Below are 20,483 nucleotides of genomic sequence, written 5' to 3' on the forward strand. Positions count from 1 at the left end.
AACTGCCTCTTTAAGTCAGGTTTCAAGGGCCTAACTCACTTTTCAGTTTCCCTGTTGGAAATTGGTGACAAGAAGGGGAGCCTCCAGAGCTGGAAAGTTTCAACCTATTCTGTCTGGTCCTGTATTAGCCTGGATTTAAGGTGTTTTGATTTTTGTTGGTTGTTGTTTCCGGGTTTTTGTGTATAGTCAACATGGAATATGCTCTTCCAAGGCCTGTGCAGGGCCCATTGAGTAGATGAAGTGTCTGAGACAGGAAGTAATCATAGGCTTAACCAGAACTATATCTCAAGCTGTAGACAGAAGATTAAGACCAAGGATGATGGATGTTAGGTCAAAATATGAGAAAGATGGCAAAATGCCCAGTCTGAGAAGAATGAACTTTTATGGGAGGATAGCAAGAATTGTAAACTTAGGTTGGTATTTTCTATCTACAGAAAAAGAGTTAACTTATCATGTGTTGGATTTAACATTGAGTTGCCTGCCTATAGATGCCTGTAAAAATATGGACCATTTTTATAATGAGATATGAACTTGACAGTTGATTCATGTTTTTAAAGTGTTGTTGGAATGCAAACTATGAGGGGATATTAGGGCATTTAGAAGGGATGGGAAGTAAGAATGCCTATCTGTGTGCCTAATGTTGATCAAGAGTTTTAGTGTTCTGTTTGATGAATGGCATTCTTTTGATGAATTTGACCAATCTGATCAGCCTGTGCTGTATCTGTCACCTTGTAATTTTGCTCATTTGCTCTTCCAACTGTGGATCAGTGCTTCATTATTTATGGTAATCCATGTTTCCCTTCACAAGAAGGATCCTTTATCTTTCTGGGTCCAGTACCCAGGACAGCAGATGGCACACAAAATACATTCACTACTGTAGCCTTTATTTTATGATTGGCTTTTACACATAGAAACTATGGTAGACCCCGAACAAAGTTAAAATGCCTTTACAGAGAAACTTATAGGCTTTTGTTTATTAGCCTTTGGTTGTTTTCTTGTAACAGAGACCGCGCTAACACAGGATTTTGATTTAGGGAAAGAAGAAAGAAAAAATTATTATAGGTGTTAAAATAAGCCCAAGCTTTATTAATATATATCATTGTGCCTTCCTGCCCTTTCCAGCCCCTTCCCTGTGACCATGGCTGGCAGGCATAACTTTCCATTTTTCCTGTAGACATCCAGCAAAATAGCCAGAGTAATGTTTTTGCCCTAAGATATTGCTTAGGGCTGGGGAGAGACCAGAAGACCGAAGAAGATAACTAACAAAGGAAAACAATGCAAAGCAACTTGCTATGAACTTGAACAAAGTCCTAGGTTTTTATTGCTCTTTTGAAAATAATCTAAATTTTGAATACTGTTGAAAGTCAATGTAATATTTAAAAATCCGATTTGTGAGTTGCTACAAGAACCAGTGCGTTCGTGGTGGCTCAGTGGTAAAGAATCCACCTGCCAGTGCTGGATACGGATTTGATCCCTGGGTCAGGAAGATCCCCTGGAGAAGGAAATGGCAATCCACTCTAGTATTCTTGCCTGAGAAATCCCATGCACAGAGGGGACTGGCAGGCTACAGTCCATGGGATCTCAAAGAGTCAGACATGACTTAACAACTAAACAACAACAATAAAAACCAGTGTATAGTGATTGTCAATAACAGATATTTTATGACTAATAACACAATCAGTTAAATATGATAAGCCAATAATGGCAGTAATTAGTAAACAATAAATATTAGATTAACCTGTGCCTACTGATTTTCTGGAAGACAGTAAAGGAAAAGGAAGCAAGTTCACCCAAATCAAGCCAACTTTGGCCCTAACACCATCCACTTCCTTTTTTTCCCATTCTTCCTTTCTTCTCTATCCATTTACTCCTTTACTTAACAAATATTCATTAAACCACCTTAATGTGCTAAGCTGAGATCACTAAGATGAACAAGATAAGTTTCCTGCTTTCTTTGTAGGTTTACTGTGAGAAGGCTACTGATGAGTGGCACTTTCTGCTGAACAATAAGATAGAAGGTCATGAATTATCCAAGTAAGCTGACTGGCTGAATCTACCTGTTTTCTACAGTATCAATATTTGTAAAGCAGGGTCTTTCAACTTTGGCTACATTGACACACTGACATTTAGAGCCAGATAAGTCCTTGTTGTAGGGGACTGCCCTTATGTGGTGGGATATCTGGCAGTGTCCCTGGTCTCTACCAACTGGACACCCATAGAACCATCCAGTTTTGCCAACCAAAAATGTGTCCAGATATAGTCAACATCAAGAGAATTCATGTTAACTAAGAACTGCTAGTGTAAAGGAGCCATGAAAATGAGCTTTCTTGATGTTGTTTCTCATATTGCAGTGTTTAGAGATGGATGCTAAAGGAATTATGAAGGAGGGAGGGTGTGTGTATGTGTTTGTGTGATGGTGTGGGGAGGGTACACATGCATATGCATACACTCATGCACCCCAGGAGTCAGCTAATTTTATATGGAGATAGATGGACATATCAACAATTTAAATTTAAGATCTGTTGGTGTTTTGTCCTAAACAGTCTTCTACAAGATCTTGCATTTCAAGAAACAATATTGGCTTTTATTTGACATATTTACAGCAGCAGAATTTACTGAGGAATAAAGAATGCATCAGTTAAACTTGCTGTGACAGATTGCTTTTGTTTCCTAGAAGACCCAGGCCATATACATTATCCTACAAAAGTCTTAATTCCATGTTTACAATAGCTATCTTTCTATTAGTTTCAGATTGGCCAAATTTATGACACATTAGGCCTGTATTTTATGTTATTTGTAAATTCCTGCCCATTTTATGTGTCTGAGATCATAATTTTACTAATTCAAATGATTCTGAAGGTTTCTGGTTGTTGTATCTTGCTCGTATGACATATTGTTGGTCATATCTATGATTTATTTGCTGATGAGTCCTTGGTCAGGAACACAACTTCCAATTATCCAACTAATTATAACATTATTCTGTGGGAAAACTTCAGCAGCTGAAACTGTTGACTTAGCTAGAATCAAAAAGAGCAGCTTAATAGCAGATAAACTAAAATGAAAATTGTGTTTCGGTTGACAATCTCCAATGTTCAAGAGACAAGAACTAAGTAACTCTATCTATCATGGATGATACAGTGCAGTTTCCCATGCTGGATGGGGCCACACTTGTAGCTTTTACTGTCAAGATGGCCAATTGGGAGAATTGTTCTGAAAAATTTCCAAATTGAAAATATAATTGCTTTGTTACTACATGATGCAGTAACCCGGGTTCTGAAAGACTACACACTCAGGCCATTAAGCATATACAAAAACAACTGACTTCGCCATGCTTCAGCGTGGGCTTTCGTTCTCACAACAGAAGGCTCCTTGGCTTTCAGGTAACTTGTACTCTATGCAAGGTCCTACTGTATTGGGAGCTTGACCCAATATGGGAAAAGAACTTGAAAAAGAATAAACACGTGTATATGTATAACTGAATCACCTTGCTGTCCACCTGAAACTAACACAACATTGTTAATCAGCTATACTCCAGGACATAAAATAAATGTTAAAAGAAGTTGAGAACTGGGTAGTCTGGATCTTTGTGGGGTTAGTAAACTTTATTCTCTGCCTGGATCAAAAGGTAGTGCAAAGTAAATCAGAAAGGTAGAAAAGCCATATCAGGAATTATTAGATTATGGGGCAAAGTGGTTTTCATATCATTGCCAAGCTCTTCCTGTTATATGCTTCCCACACAACAAAGAGGATGATTACTCATATTGTGTGGTTGCTATCTGGTGCCAGAGGAACCTTCTTCCCTTGTCATTCTTTCAAACTGTTCTGGGACAGTGCAAAGATGATCACTAAAGGAGGACTTCAGGGGTAGAAAGCATACCTGTCCTATTTCCTGAGAGATAGAAATTCTCTAGCAGGGAGCTTCCCTGGTGATCCAGTGATTAAGACTCCACGCTTCCAAGGCAGATGTCTTGGGTTCGATCTCTGATTGGAGAACTAAGGTCCCACATGCTGCATGGTGTGGCCACAAGAAAAGAAAGAAAGAGAAAGAAATTCTTCTATAGGATTCCAATTTAAAGGAATGAACCTATAAGATTGCTGACTTTGAATACTAGCCTACACAGTTCTATTTGTATAAAACATAAAACATTTCTAAAGGAGGAGCTAGAACCATTGTTTATGAATATTTAGTTTCTAAGAAAGCCCTCAGACCTGAGAAATATCAACAAAAAAGTGGGCTAATATGGGGGCACTTTCATTAATGGCATTCCAAAATACGGCCACAGAGGACAATAGATCAGGAAGATTCTATCAAAGAACAGAGAACTGGCCACAAAAGCAAAGGGTCAGAATGATTCTCAGAAAGAACAGGGGCAGCTTGACTAGCTGAGCAAATCCTCCTTCTACTATGCTGTTTCTGTTCAGCTGCACATTCATTCATTTATTTAATCATTCATTCAGCAAACACTGTTACTTATAGTGTCCCGATGTTACAAAATTACATGAGTGAATAAAACCAAAGTTTATATGTGCGATGATGTAGTGACTACAAGTGTTTCCCACCCACTCTGCTTTTCTGTTCTTTCTCCCCTATCGGATTGTGTATGTTGGGTGTGTGTATGTTGGGTGTGTGGCTGTGAGGTGTGCCCATCACCTCATAACCCCAAACCTGAACTGGACTTCAACCCTCAAATAAGATTTTAGTTTCTCTTACTGGGGACTGAGTGAGTATGTTCATGGAGACATCAAAGAAGGAAAAAACATATGCACATAGTAGTACTAAGACCCCATCTTCAGGGTGGGGTCTGAGCAGCATCCATGCCCAGGCTCTACCTGTAGGGGGAGGGGGCAGGGCAGAAGAAGCCTGTCCCCAGCCTAGATGGTCTGCATGCAGGAGTGGCAGGCACTCTTCACTGGAGAGAAACTAGTCAGATGATCATTGCCCAGGGAAGTGGAAAGTATTGCTTAACCATGAGCCTAAAGAGAAGAGAATGAAATTGGATGAAAAATAATAGCCTCCGCCACATAACCCCACTCTTCTGAAATCTTTAGTAAGAAGGAGAAAAATATAGAAACTGTATTAGCTTATTTTAACAACAAGGCTGTGCTTACCAGAGGAGACCCAAATTAGCACAGGAATAATTTGCTTGTGTTAGAGACACTTCCCACTGATAGACCTTGCTGCCATTCTTCACGGTGAAATGGGTAGCATCCACCGAATGAGATCAGAATCCTGGAAGAAGATGGTTGGAATAAAAGGATGGGGCAAGAATGGAGAGGAGAGGGAATGTACCCCTTGCTGCCCATCTTGGCTTCAATAATCTCTGTTTAAACCTGACATTTTATTCTTGGTGGTTCATTCCATGGTGTTAAAATACTCGACAATCTATAGTCCCTTAGAGTCTAAATGTCACAAGGAAGGTTAATGCTTTTAATCTCTTACACCATTGATGCAAAAATATGTTTGCATTGTCAGAAAGATCTGGTGCTTGGGGAGTTCTGAACAGATGAAAAATTCCCACTAAAACTGATGATGGGAGAAAAGTGGCCCTGAACATTCTGTTTGATGCCAGGGGAATGGAGAGCCATCTACTTCATTGAGGAGGTTTTCCAGAGATTTTTCTTTCCCCTTCTCCTCATTCCTGTGTGAGTCATCGAATTGCACGCCCTTATTTATCCCCCTCTTAGGTATAGATGACTCACACATTTATTTTTGTAACTATGACTTCCCTTCAAGCCCCACACTCATATCCCTGTGTTACCAGTCATGTCCACTGGGATGTTCCCTGGGAAATTCCAACACAACCTTATTTCCCTCAAAATCAGCTTCCATCTACCTTCTCTATGTTATTTCTTGGGCCATCATACACTCAGTCACTCACCCAGGAGTTCCTTTTGTGTCCTCCGTCTCTTCCATTTTCCGTTTAAACACTTAAAAAGTCCTATTCATTTTACCTCATAAATAACCCCACCCTTAGGGGTTCTTAAATCACTTTTCATTCCCTCTTAGCCATAAATACTGTAATAACTGATTGGCAGGTCTCCTTGTCCCAGTGTTCTTGACCACCAGCTGAACCCCCAGATTTATTTTCCAGATTCCTGCTATAAGGATCTAGTTGACCATCTCACTTCCTCATGCAAAACCTCTCAGTGACTCCTTGTGAGCAAACTCACAAAATTCTATCCTTCCAGAATCCTCTCCACAGTCTGGCTTTCCTTGAGTCTTTGAATTCATTGCCCTCAGTTCCTCTGCCAGCCCCTCTACGCCTTCTGTTCACCTCTAATTCCCTTGAACACACCTTGCTGGCCGATTGCTTTCGTTCCTGCTTTTCTCTTCTCCCATAGTTTTTCTTACGATGTCCCTTACTTGTGCTATACAGCTCAGCCTAGGAGCCCCTTCTCTGGTGCTTGGTTTTCAATTGCCTTCTCTTGACTCTTTTTCTGGGTTAAAGGTCCTTGTATGTGACACTACAGTATCCTAGGCATTCCAGAGTTCAGCAACTTACGGTTTGGCATTGAAATGATGTATGTGTCCTGCTCACCTGGTAGACTATTTTTTTCAGGGGAAGGAACTATGTCTTGGTCACTCTTCATTCATAAGTGTCTGGACCTGGCACATTCCCTGCTGTGACAAATGCTTCTTTCTTTGATGTGGCCTCACATGTGAGGAAAGCATGTTGTGGGCAGAACAAAGGGTGACTGTGAGTGAGACAAGAAGATCATGAGAATCTTTAGAAAGTTCAACAATGGATGCCACTTGCCTTCAACCTGCTGATGTTGTCCAAAGAAAAGGGCCGAGGAACTTCCCTGGTGGCCCAGTGGTTAAATCTTCACTTTCCAATGCAGGGGATATGGGTTTGATCCCTGGTTGGGGAAATAAGAGTCCATGGCCTTGCGGCCAAAAAATAAAAAAGAGAAGCAATATTATAACAAATTCAATGAAGACTTTAAATGTGGTCTACATTAAAATTAAAAAAAAATCTTAAGAAAGAGAGAACAACTTTTTGATAACAATGGGTAGTTTACTTTGCAGCAAAATGAACACGGGCATGCTCAGTTTGGTGCTCAGTTTGGTCTGACTCTCTGCTACCCCATGGGCTGTAGCCCACCAGGCTCCTCTCACCATGGAATCTTCCAGGCAAGAAATACTGGAGTGGGTTGCCATTTCCTTCTCCAGGGATCTTCTCGACTCAGGGTTCAAACCCACATGTCTTGGGTCTCCTGCACTGCCAGGCAGATTCTTTACCACTTGCACTTAATCAAAAGAGGAAGAAAATATTTGTGGTAATTTCTAGCTTGAGGAAGGAAGTCCAAAGGCTCCTCAGTCTGCCCTTTTCCTAGACGTGAGCACTGACCAGTCAAGATTCTTCTTTGGGACCATAAATGTCTTCTGTCAATCCACAATTTTCTCTGGCCCAACACGGTTGCCTACATCCTTGACAACTTTTGCATTTTTGTTTTCATTTATCTCGGAAGTATTTTCTAATTTCCCAGGTCATGTCTTCTTTGTCCCCATTGAACGTTTAAGATGCTGCTATTTTATGTCCACATATTTATATATTTTTAAAATGTATTTCTATTACTGATTTCTAATTTCATTTCATTGCATGGGATGCTATGTTTTATTTGTTTTCAATCCTTTTAAATTTTCTGTGACTCCTTTTATTGCCTAACATGATCTATCCTACAGAATTTCCTATGCACTCTTGAGTATAATATGTGTTCTGCTCATGTTGAGTGACATCTAGAGTTGTGTATTAGATCTAGTCACTTTCTAGTGCTTTTGAAATCTTCTATATCCTCATTATTCTTTGCAGTTGTTTTAACCATTATTGAAAGTGTTGTATCAAAGTCTCCAACCATTATTGATGAGTGGTATGTTCTTCCTTTTCATTATGTTAGTTTTTGTTTTATGTATTCTAAGGCTCTGATTGTATGTGCACATGTGTTTATAATTGCTGTGTCTTCTTGCTTATGTAGAGCAACATGTTCTACAGCAGATTCTTGCTGGAATAAAGAACAGCAGCAGGAATGTGAACTTTTATCCTAACCAGTATACAGCAGGACAGCCTCTTGTCCTTTAGTCAGTGAAGCCTCCATTGTCATTTTGAAGACCTCAAAGAAATGACTAATGTTCTGCTATTCTGTGTTTGGCAAACTGCAGACATACCCTTAGGATGGTTTGCTTCTACAAAGCAACCCCATGGATGTCTTGGAGGTCCTGTGACATTGCACAAGTCTGAATGCCAAACAGAAAATAATTTTTATAGTTTATCTATTTGTTATAGTCATGCCATTCCTTCTACATAGGAAATTACCCATGTGGCTATATCTTTAAAAAAATTGCCACCCATGATCGCCTTCCAAGGTAGTTGCAAGACGGGTCACTAATGCAACATTTAGCAGATAACTTTCTCCCTCAGTCTATGATTCATGTCACTCACACTGGAATGTACCCCACAAACAGATTTGGTGTCAAATCTGGCAGTCACTCTGCTCCCCCAGAGACCTTTGATGCTTCATTGCCCAATCACTAGTGATGACCACTAGGTTCTAAGCTGTTAGATTCATGAGGTAGAAAAAACAACTACCCACAAAAGGGCATAGCACCTCATCTGCACTCCTTGCTTCAAAGGTTGCTTCTCATAGTGATCTTGGCCATTTCTTTGGAAGCTGGGACTTGAGGTATGTAGATTTTGTGTTCATGTCAGTCTTTTGTTCCTGTATGAGTTTACTCTTGCAGCAGTCATTGTACATAATGGCATCAGTATTTGGAAGGAGGATCCCATTAGTGCCATCAAAAGGATGCTCCATTTTGCTTCCAGGTCCAGACAATGTTTGAAACCAGAGAAAGTCTTGCACAATACACAAGCATTCCAGATACTGCAAATACTTTTCAAGTGTCCATGAATCTAAGAGATGTTGGAAATTCAGAGGACTGAACTTTAATGGCACTAAAAAAATTTTTTAAGAGAAATAATCCAAATATATGGTGCATCAACTTGAAGAAATTTGGAGTGTCTTTTCCCACTTGTTCTTCTTCTAATCTTCCTCATGCCTCTAGATATTTTCTCCTTTTTATTTTATTTTAATTTGCTGGGGGGGGGGGGGGGGAGGGCGGGCAATGCTTCATGGCCTGTGGGATCTTAGTTCCAAGTCTAGGGATCAAACCTGTACCCTCTGCAGTGGAAGCATGGAGTCCTAACCACTGGACCACCAAGGAATTTCCTTATTTTTTCTTAAATGAAATTTTCAGTATTACATTTCATTCTGTATGTATATATATATTCGTCCTTCCATACTAGCACATTGTTTCTCCTCCAGAGCTTTAATGCATCAGTTCACAAACACATATATGTATTTGAGTGAGTATTCACAAGTCATATACATATCAATGGCAATATGACAAGTCACCTGAGCTGGCAGATCTAAAAAGTACTAACCTACCCTAAGGATTTTTGAAGTTGAATGTTTATTCTTGGAAGATTGGGACATTTTCTTAAGAAGGGAAAAATACTATGTACTCAGATGGTACGAGGAAATAGCAATCTCATGGTTTACTGTAACTGAATATGAATTCTCCTCACACCCCCCATACTCAGGTCACTTTCAATTACCTAGTGAAAAAACATTTAGAAATTCTTGAAAAATCTGGAATTGCAGAAGTTCCCTGGTGGACTAGTGGTTGGGATTTCAGGATTTTACTGCTGTGGCCTGTGTTCAATCCCTGGAGTGAACTGAGATCCACAAGCCATGTGGAATGCCCTCCCAACCCCCACAAAAGAAAAGTTTCAAATGGCTTCAAACTAGAGTAAAGGTTACCAAGTCTGAGGTGACTTTTTTCAAAGGCTAAACTTTTTTGTCTACCAATTTCCCATGGACTCCCTCACTGAGGACTCCATTATTCCTACAGAACCTTGTCATCTGTCCCTTGCTTTTCTCCCTTGTTATGTCATCCCATTTCTTGGCCTTGTCTTCTGCTATGGTAATCTTCATTTCCTCATTTTATTGCTGAAGAGGCACTGGGGGCCTCAGAAAGCCCTGGCTCTTCTACATTTGCTTCAAATGCCATCAAACCTAAGATAGAACTGAGCTGGGGGCTTGCTGTCCCCTTTCCTCCAGTGGACAGTTGGTGTCTCCAGATCTTTCAAGTTGAATGACACCCAGTTCAATAGCTTCCTCCTCAAGAATTCCCAGCCTGTACTTTGTGGACCCCTTCAAAGACATATCATATGCACGTGCACACATACAGATATACACAGACACACCGCAACACAAACAAACTCAAGAAAACAGCAAGTTTTGCCTGGGTGGCAGCAACTTGCATGGCTGCTGAGGAGTTCCAAGTTGAAAAGTCCATCATCGGTGTCATGGAAACAGAATGCTCTTCAATGGGAAATAGGTGGGTGACTTGGCCCTTCCTGGGCAGATCACACAATGGCTCCAGGTTGACTTTTGATAAGGAACATGGCAGAGTTCAGTGTGCTTGTTAGATAGAAATGCCACAGATCAGCTCCTGGAAAGTTTTCTACCCTAATCAGCCTCAGTCTGTTTATTTTCAAATCTACGTGTCGTTCTTTTAGGCAGGTTTCCAGAGGGATCATCTGGAGGTAAGTGTATTTCCAGCTTCCTCCCCTCCTAATAATGGCCAGGAAGAAACTGACCCAACCAAAGAAGTTGTACTTTAAGCCTCCACGGCACCTTTGCTGGAATTTTCCACAAGTTCCTTATTCTAAGTTGTACCATTTCAAATTGTACCTAATTCTTAATTATTTGAATGATTTCCACATGTATGATCACACTTGTTTCATTTTCAAGTATTTTGGTTCGTGCACCCAGAAGTAAGAGATGTTTTTAGCAGATATACATAAATATATTGTTGGCTGCCCAAGTACAGGCTGTCACCAGGCTGCTCAGCCCACGGAGCACAAATGTGTCCTTTCACAAATCAGCTTCTGATTTATGAGACGGAGATGTTCCTCATTGATTTTTACTTTTCCAAATGCAAGTAATGCATGGTCTACTCCAATATTAGGCTCTAATTAGATAGCTTTTTGACGTCAATTTTTTTCTCCACTTTTAGGGATATGTCTCTGGAATATGTCTCCAGGAACCTGAACAGCAGGATATACTTTCATGCCTACCTGGAGCCAATTTGTGCTGGGGAAAATTGTTTGTGTTGTTCTCCTTAAGGAGGGCTGTGTTAAATTAAATGGAACACTCCTTTCCAAATGTATTTACATACAAAATTTAATAATGTCAAATGGCACTCTACAGGATAAATATGGGGAGGTATTACTTGCATATACTGATAGCTTAGTTCAGCTCCTCTGGTTCTTTGTGATCCTTGGTGTATACTGGTTCTTTTCATTCTGGTAGGATATGTGCATCCAGGTGATCTAGAAGGTGTTCCAAATCATCAGGTTAGCAGTTTAAAATAAGTGAGGTCAAACCCAACAGCATTTTATGGTGTTCAATATTTTGACCCTTTGAGGAGATGTCAAGTATAAATTTAGTTCACAGTTGCATGAAACTGACGTACTCACCTAAGGGTAGCACCAGGAGAGATTTACTGGACTTGCTGAGAGCAACCTTGAAGTGATGTCTCCCAGCTCATTGAATGACAAATTGAACAAGGAGTATTAGGAATTCTGAGCAAGGTTTTCATATTCTATGTAGTATTTCTCATTGTGAAGATATGAAAAGTCTTTTTAACTTTCCTATTTGCTTCCTATCAGTGAACCATCGAGAAATTGAAAAAGATTTGACTCACTATATTTGAATGAATATGGATTATTCTTGGTTGGGAAGGTCTTTGAGGGTGAAAAGAAAGTTCCATTTAGGTCAAAAGAATAGTGAATGAAGGGAAACAGAAAGAAACTTGCTAAAATTTAAACTTAATTTTAAACATTATATTATATCCTAAAATCAGATATATAGCCAATCTTTGTAGGGACTTCTAGGTTGACTGTGCTGACCAGTGAGAGGGCAGGCTCTGAGACACAGATTCTGGAGAGGGGTTGAGAAAGTCACCCTTTATCATAGGCACTAGTCTTCGTCTGCTTGGGACCCAGCCACCCCACATGACAAAGCTCACGTTGTAAAATATTATCAACAGTGAGCAGCACTGGGTGAGCATGCTTTGTCCCCCAGAGATACCCCAATCTCAGTCTCTACAAACCCACAGAGATGATCCCAAATCATAGGCCCCAAGAATATACTCTTCTGTGATTGCAGAAGGTGCATACTTAATCCTTTATATACTGGAAATAACTTCCAATGAGAAGTTGTGTACATATTTACCCCTAGGGCCTAACTCCACGGGGAGTGGGAGAGTACATGGCTGAGGAGTGGAACAGCTGCCCACCTGCAGCTTGGCTGAGGTGGTTAAATTTTTGTGGCCTAGAACAGGATTCTGCTTTCAACTACTTCATCACACGGCTGGTCCTCCACGGCCCCCACTGAAAAGGCTCCTGCAAACTACCTGTGATCTAGTCTCAGCAAGAGTGTCTAAAGGGTAAGCATTCCATTTGTGCTTCCACTAAAGTTGGGAAGAGAGAAAGCTTCACACTTGAGTTTAAACAATGTCCTAAATTGGATTGTGTTTTAATGCTGTGCCCTTGATTTTTAAGGGGACTCTGTGTGGCATCTTTCCCTGTAGCTCCCATCACTCAGTGTTCCCCAGAAAGACCCTACCAGTGGGATTGCCTTGAGAAACTAATACAAGAAAAATACATTTGCTTCCCTGTAGAACTAGTACCTTTTTTCTTTGTTGTTCAGCCTCTCAGTCATGTTCAACCTTTGCAACCCCATGGACTGCAGCATGCCAGGCTTCTCTGTCCTTCACCATCTTCTAGAGCTTGCTTAAACTCATGCTCATTGAGTCATGAGCCATTGGATGGCTCATTGATGCCATCCAACCATCTTGTCCTCTGTCGTCCCCTTCTCCTCCTGCCTTCAATCTTTCCCAGCATCAGGGTCTTTTCTAATGAGTCAGTTCTTTGCATCAGGTGGGCAAAGTATGGGAGTTTCAGCTTCAGCATCAGTCCTTCCAATGAATATTCAGGACTGATTTTCTTTAGGATTGACTGGTTTGATCTCCTTGCAGTCCAAGGGACTCTCAAGAGTCTTCTCCAACACCACAGTTCAAAAGCATTAAGTCTTTGGCACTCAGCCTTCTTAATGGTCCAACTCTCACATCCATGCATGACTACTGGAAAAATCGTAGCTTTGACTAGACAGACCTTTGTTGGCAAAGTACTGTCTCTGCTTTTAAATAAGCTGTCTAGGTTGGTCATAGCTTTTCTTCCAAGGAGCAAGTGTCTTTTAATTTCATGGCTGCAGTCACCATCTGCAGTGATTCTGGAGCCCAAGAAAATAAAGTCTCTTACTGTTTCCTTTGTTTCCCCATGTATTTACCATGAACTGATGGGACTGGATGCCATGATCTTAGCTTTCTGAATGTTGAGTTTTAAGCCAGCTTTTTCACTCTCCTCTTTAACTTTCATCATGAGGCTCTTTAGTTCCTCTTCAATTTCTGCCATAAGGGTGGTGTCATCTGCATATCTGAGGTTACTGATATTTCAACTAGCAATCTTGATCCAGCTTGTGCTTCATCCAGCCCAGCATTTCACATGATGTACTCTGCATATAAGTTAAATAAGCAGGGTGACAATATACAGCCTTAATGTACTACTTTCCCAACTTGGAACCAGTCTGTTGTTCCCTGTCTGGTTCTAACTGTTGCTTCTTGACCTGCATACAGATTTTTCAGGAGGCAGGTAAGGTGGTCTGGTATTTCCATCTCTTTTAAGAATTTTCCACACTTTGTTGCGATCTACACAGTCAAAGGCTTTGGTATAATCAGTAAAGCATAAGTTGATTATCTGCATATCTAAGGTTATTGATATTTATTCTGGCAATCTTGATTCCAGCTTGTGATTCATCCAGCCTTTCTTCTTATGGAATGATAAAGCTGTACCTCCCATTTTTGGCTTCGGCAACCTTGGGACTTAAAGCCTAATTTTTATGTGTGTAGCTGTATGAGTACATAAAGCCTGTGTATTTACATTCTTTTGTCATCTTTCCTTTTTTTCTTTCTCTTTTTCCTTCATGAATTTTAGTCCTACTGTCATCAATTACTCTGAGAAAGAGATGGAGGTACATCAAATAATGATTAAAAAGTAGAACAGTGTTCAGCAATTTTCAAAGTAAAGATTGTTTCACCTCAGCATGACTATTGGCCAATTTCTAATGACAACAATGTAAATCATGTTTATTGGTTATTGAACTAATTATGAATTGAGTTGTATATGGTGTATCTTTTAAAGTATTATATATACATATACACATTAAAACACAGAAAACAAATTCAAAAATACTTTTGTGATTTGATTTGTTTCAGGAATTTGTCAATTCTACTTCTTAAAGATAGATTAGACCCTTTAAAAAGAACTGATGTTGGAAAGAGATCCATGGTTTGGTGAAAGAGTTTCTGAAAGAAACAATGGAGAGAAAACATATGAAACCATTCTAGAAACTGTTTCAGTCTGTCTAGAGACGTTTAATGTAGCTGCTTATCTATAATCCAGAAAGATGAACTTGTGCATCCAGCAGATTTGGTAGTTCTTCCCTTCTGCCATCTTTTGGAAAGTTTGATGTTTACCATCCCATGATCCTGGACACGACCAAAAACTTGCTTCTCCAAGCTCAGTGTCTATAGAGCACAACTTAGGAGTTACTCAGACAATCTACATGTTGCCCAGTTGGGATAAGAATGGACATGCCTTGGGCAATCTCTCCTGTTACTGCCAAGTCCTGTGCTCTTTTTTCCTGTAACCACTGCTTCTGTACAGGTCAGAGAACAGTCTCATTGGCAGGGAAAATGTGCTGCCAGGCCTCCCAGGGGTGGGGATGTTATCCTTGTCACAGCTGGAAAACAGCAAGTTGAGCTTGGATCACAAAGTGTTATTGTAAGCCACCAAGTTCATGTGTAAGAAATGAGAGAATTGCAGAATCTCCACTGAATGACTAAGACAAGCACAGAACCCCTGAGTGCAGAGTGCATCTCATAAGAAACTGATAACCAGATCTGCTCACACCCACGTAATTAAAATAAAATCACCTCTTCCCCACTTCCCAATCTCATATTAATACAATCCCACCCTCAATCAAAATGAAGTCAATGATATACATGTATAAATTCCAGCTTTGCAGCTTTGACTATCCTTTCCCAAATGATGAGAATTGCTTGAAATAACAGTGATTTCTCAACTAGAAATACACTAAGTAACTATAAAATGTCACTCCCCAACTATTTCTTCCCTAATATAGAGGCTAAGACTGAAATCAAATGAAGAAAAATAAATATGACCCTTATTTCTAATTTGTGGGGTGCAGTTTAAATAATTTCAGTAGATTTCTATATAGCCTACCCATTTTTTTTCCCTCTCTCATGACCTAATGAAATTTCCAAACACACACTATTCTGTGAACAATGGACATGATAAGGGCTGGAACAAATTCTTCTTTCTGTCCATATCTTTGAGTCTTATTTACCTATTTCTGTGCAACTAGAATGAATGAAATAGGATAAGATAGATATCTCTGACATTTATGAAATAAATCCTTCTACAACAAACCATTTATAATACTCATAGACTAGGTCACAAACTGATCCATCCTCTTTATCTGCTCATAACTTTGGATCAAACAATGAAACTGAGTTTGCCGAGTCAGTGGTGAGAAGTGCTTCAAGATCAGTCTCCTGCTGTTGCCATGGCTGGGCTCAAACCAGGATGGCAGTTAGTTACCGTCAGTTAACCATGCTACTTCCATATGTGTGATCCGGCTGGTGGTTCTGGCTCAGGGTAGCTGAGGAACTGACCCAGTGTGGAGTCAAGACTTATTAGTTTCCAACCTTGACGAGACCATCTCAGAGGTGACGGGCAGATCCTGAGGCCAAAAGAGACATCAAGTAACAGAACAAAGTCCTCCAGGGCTTGTGAAGAAGAAAAGTAGTGCTGATCATAAGACAAAAGGCTGGGCTGGCTAAATGTAGCAAGAGGATGCATGATTCAGTGTTTGATAAATCAGGATGAAGGAATACAAAGCAAGGTGAGCAAAAGTGTTCTCAGAAGCAAAACCTCAAGTAACAAGAAGGCTGCTGCTGTTCCATCTTGGAGGGCTGTCTGCCATAGACCCGCTGCAGTACATGGGAAGATTCCCACTTTGAGAGCCGCCAATACCTGAAAAGCCTAAGGGAGTTTAAAGCCCTCCTCGTGAGCCTCTCCAGTGGCCTGATTTTGGTCCTGTGGGTCCTGAGTGACCCCTAGAGACCCAGCCCCTTCCAGCAGCACCCCGTTATGTCTTCCTTCCTGCTCTAACCAGCTGAGAGGCCAGCTAAGGGCAATGCCAGTGTCAAGATGGCTTGTTCTGCTCCTGACTTAACAGAAAGCCCTGTAAATACCACTGGTACTAGGCTGTTGCAGAGCCTTTCTTGGCAAAAACCCTTGTGCTAGAAATGGTTCATCAAGTCTTATCACAGGATCTGTCTCAATGTTTTAACATATGTATACCGATGGCTGATTCATGTCGATATTTTGCAGAAAATAACAAAATTCTATAAAGCAATTATTCTTCAATTAAAAAATTTAAAAAATACATAGCAACAAAAAGACTTAAAAAGCAGAAAACAACCTATTGGGAAACACTGTAATGCAATGCCCTGCTTCAGATAAGGGATCATCCCAAAGAAATAAATAAAAGTGCAAAGTGTTAGTCACTCAGTCATGTCCAACTCTTTGGGACTCCATGGACAGTAGCCCACCAGGCTCCTCTGTCCATAGAATTTTCCATGCAAAAATACAGGAGTAGGTTGCCATTAGAAGATTCCATTCTCCAGGGGATCTTCCCTACTTAGGAATCAAACCTGGGTCTCCTGCATTGCAGATAGATTCTTTACCACCTGAGCCACCAGGGAAGCCCCTTTAGAATCCAATCCCAGGTAATAAATCTTCAGTAGAATCTAAACCTGTTGCTTAGTTTCAGGTCCACATCTTATTGGATCAGTCATTCTGTTTAAAGGTTTTTGTTTGCTTTATTTTCTGCATCTGCTTTGATTTGCCTGAGTTAACACTGATTTTTATCTTTGATTGTTTTCATTAATAAATTACTGAAAAGGCTTAAAGCACTTTAGTATGCCCAGTTCCTAAGATAATATTATAAAGCATAGTTATGCTGTTTCAGGGTTAGTTATTCCCAATGGCTTTTGTCCCAGGGATATGGACTTAAAGGCTTTCTCCCTCCAATGGTGGCAGAGGGGTGCTGCTCTGTGTCAGACAGAAACAAGTATTTCTGGAGCATGATCCTTTGTAGGTAAGAATCAACTGATTCATTCCTTTCTGGGCAACAAAATACTGATGGCAACACACTGAGTCTGTCAGGTGGGTTCTTAATTTAGAACTTTTCAGAATTAAGATTTGATAGTGGGATCTTCCCTGGTGGCTCAGTGGTAAAGAATCCACTTGCCAATGCAGGAGACACAGGTTCAATCCCTGATCCGGGAAGATCCCCCATGCTGCTGAGCAACTAAGCCCGTGGGCCACAATGATTGAGCCTGTGTTCCAGAGCCTGGGTGTTGCAATTACTGAAGATCCTGTGCCCTAGAGCCCATGCTCTGCCACAAGAGAAGTCACCTCAGTGAGAAGGCATAACACTGCGACTAGAGAAAAGCCCACTCAGCAATGACAATCCAGCATAGCCCCAAATAACTAAATCTTAAAAATTTATTTTTAAAAAAAGATTTGATAGTATGAGTGAACTCAGGCACTGAAGTTTTAACTGTATTTTTTTTTTTCCTTTTCATGTAGGTACTCTTTTTGTGCCCAGTGTAGACTAGATGTGGATGATACAAATATAAAATGTGGTTTCTGCCCTCAGAGAACTCACAAGCTACTAGGGGAGAAAGTCTCAGATAAAAGCACGGGATGGTAAGTATTTTGATGAATTTGCCTACGATGGCATTGGACTCTGAGGAAGCAGTTCTGACACACTTCCTGGAGAGCTGAATCTTGAAATAAGCATTTGCCTGATGGGTTTAGGGTAATGGATTCCATAAAGAAGGGCAAGGAATCAAAAGGAACAAATCGGGAGGGCTGGTTGAGGGGGACAGCATCAAAGAAGCTTGGTGACACTGCAGGAGCTGGTGGTGCTTCCTTTTGCTGGTATTTGAGAGGCTCTAAAGTATTTGCAGCAGAAGAGTGACATGTTCTGATTTGTGGGCTTTTTTTTTTTTTTTTTTTTTTAAGAAAAAATAATGTGGCAGCAGAGTTGTATATGGGTTCAGAGATGTGGAAGGGAGACAGAGACCAGTTTAAAGATGAGTGCAATCTCCAGAAAGATGCTGGGGAGGACCAAGATCAGGCCAAAGCAGGGAGACAAGCTGGAAGGGGGGCATCCGAGAGATTTAAAAAGGATTCATGTAGACATGAGTTGGCAAGACTGAAGGCTAACTCTCAGACTTTGTGGATGAATTCTGGTACAACTCATTGTAGTGGCAGATCATCTTTTTAAATTACAGCTTTATTGAGGTATAACTGACATATAAAATTATAAGATATTTAATGTGTACGTTGTGATTTGAATCATGTATACATTGTGCAAGGGCTCCCCTCATCTAGTTAATGTACATACCCATCACTTCCTTCTTTGTGTGAGAACATGATACAGTGATATCCACCAGATATCCTCAGACCTTATTCATCTATAGCTCAAGTCTTACCAGCCTCTCTCTATTTCTTGCAAACTCCTAGCCCCTGCAACCACTTTTCTACTGTCTGTTTCTATGAGTTTGACTTTTAAAAAAACCCACATACAGGTGATATCATGCAGCATTTGCTTTTCCCTGTCTGTATTATTTCACTTAGCATAATGTGCTGAGGAATTGATGCTTTCAAATTGTGGTGCTGGAGAAGACTCTTGAGAGTCCCTAGAACTGCAAGGAGATCAATCCTGTCAATCCTAAAGGAAATCAACCCTAAATGCTCATTGGAAGGACTGATGCTGAAGCTGAAGCTCCAATACTTTGGCCACTTGATGCAAAGAGCCGACTCATTGGAAAAGAATCCAGTGCTGGGAAAGATTGAAGGCAAAAGGAGAAGGGGGCAGCAGAGGATAAGATGGTTGGATGGCATCACTGATTCAATGGATATGAATCTGAGCAAACCCTGGGAGACAGTGAAGGACAGGGGAACCTGGCGTGCTGCAGTCCATGGCGTCACAAAGAGATGGACACGACTTAGTGACTGAACAACAACAACAACAACAAATGCTCTCAAGTGCTCTTTTCACTCAAAAATATACTGTTTTATTATTTTCATGTCAATCAATATGCACCCTGAAGTCATTTAAAATGCCTGCACCATTCTTTGGGTACATGTATACCATAATTACTCTAATCATTTTCTACTTGGAGATCATTTAGCTTCATAGCTTTTACTAAACAATGCTGTCTTAAGTGTCAGGTTTGGAACTTGATTTTACTCACTTACCAGCTCAGAAGTAAACCTGTTGCTGTGTTGTGGATGCTGGCAGAAGACACAAGACACCTGGATCAGAGACAAGGGACTTTATTACCTATATCACCAGAGACAGCAGAAGCATCAGCATGTCACTGGTTCTACTGGCCCTCTGGAATGCTAAGAAAAGAAGTAATTCCATGGACCCAGATGGATGCTGTGAATGCAGTAGGTTGGCATTGAGGCTGACGAATATCGGGCTTTGGGAATCTACTTCTGCTGTGTAAGCAGTAGGAAAGCCCTCTCTGTCCCAGGAGAAGACATTACCTCATCCTTCAAGGTCACTTGCTTTAAGCACTATTCTGAGACATGGCCTGAGTAAAGAAATAGGATGCTGCATTCTTGGCATATCCAGCAAGGTGTGTAGGAATACAAGAGAACCATGAAGGACTATCTCTGAACAATAACCATCCTTTCCTATACATTTGAAAATATCTTTAGGAGGGAATTCCCTGGAGCAAAGTGTTTTTAACTCGTTGCTTTCACTGCTGAAGGCCCCGGGCTCAATCCTTCGATGGAGAACTAAAATCCCGCAAACCATATGGCCAAAAAGAAAAAAAAAATGTAAAAATATCTTTAGGATAAATGGAAAGGACTGGAGTTACCCAACCAAAGAGTTTATACTTCTGTAGACATTCTGTACCTGTTACTAGATGACTGTCTAGAAAGTTCCTCTTGCAGGTTTGCTTTCTCAGTTATGTTCTAGAAAATGACCATTGTTGTTCCTTTGCTGGCTCAGGAATGACATTTTTCATGTGAGCTTGCAGGCCCATGGTGGTGTTCTCTGCTTTTCTGGGGATATGTCTCATTTGAGCCAACAGGGTATTTTAGCGGAGCCATTTCCTGATTGGTGTCAAGCTGAAAACAGATCGCTTGCCTCAGGTTGGTGGGAACAGGAATGCTAAGATA

At 40.6% G+C, this 20,483-nt stretch overlaps 1 protein-coding gene across 1 annotated transcript in view; it reads left to right on the forward strand.

The window, feature by feature from the left end:
• The window catches only part of SUGCT (succinyl-CoA:glutarate-CoA transferase), an 832,600-nt gene extending 814,618 nt beyond the window's left edge, over positions 1-17,982 (forward strand). Inside the window, exon 14 of the mRNA XM_027539173.1 lies at positions 17,868-17,982. Coding sequence (XP_027394974.1) covers positions 17,868-17,896 — 29 coding nt within the window. The 3' untranslated portion in view covers positions 17,897-17,982. The remainder of the gene's footprint in view (positions 1-17,867) is intronic.
• Positions 17,983-20,483: the final 2,501 nt, after the last annotated feature.

This window comes from Bos indicus x Bos taurus, chromosome 4 (assembly GCF_003369695.1).
Source record: "Bos indicus x Bos taurus breed Angus x Brahman F1 hybrid chromosome 4, Bos_hybrid_MaternalHap_v2.0, whole genome shotgun sequence".
Taxonomy (NCBI): Eukaryota; Metazoa; Chordata; class Mammalia; order Artiodactyla; family Bovidae; genus Bos; species Bos indicus x Bos taurus.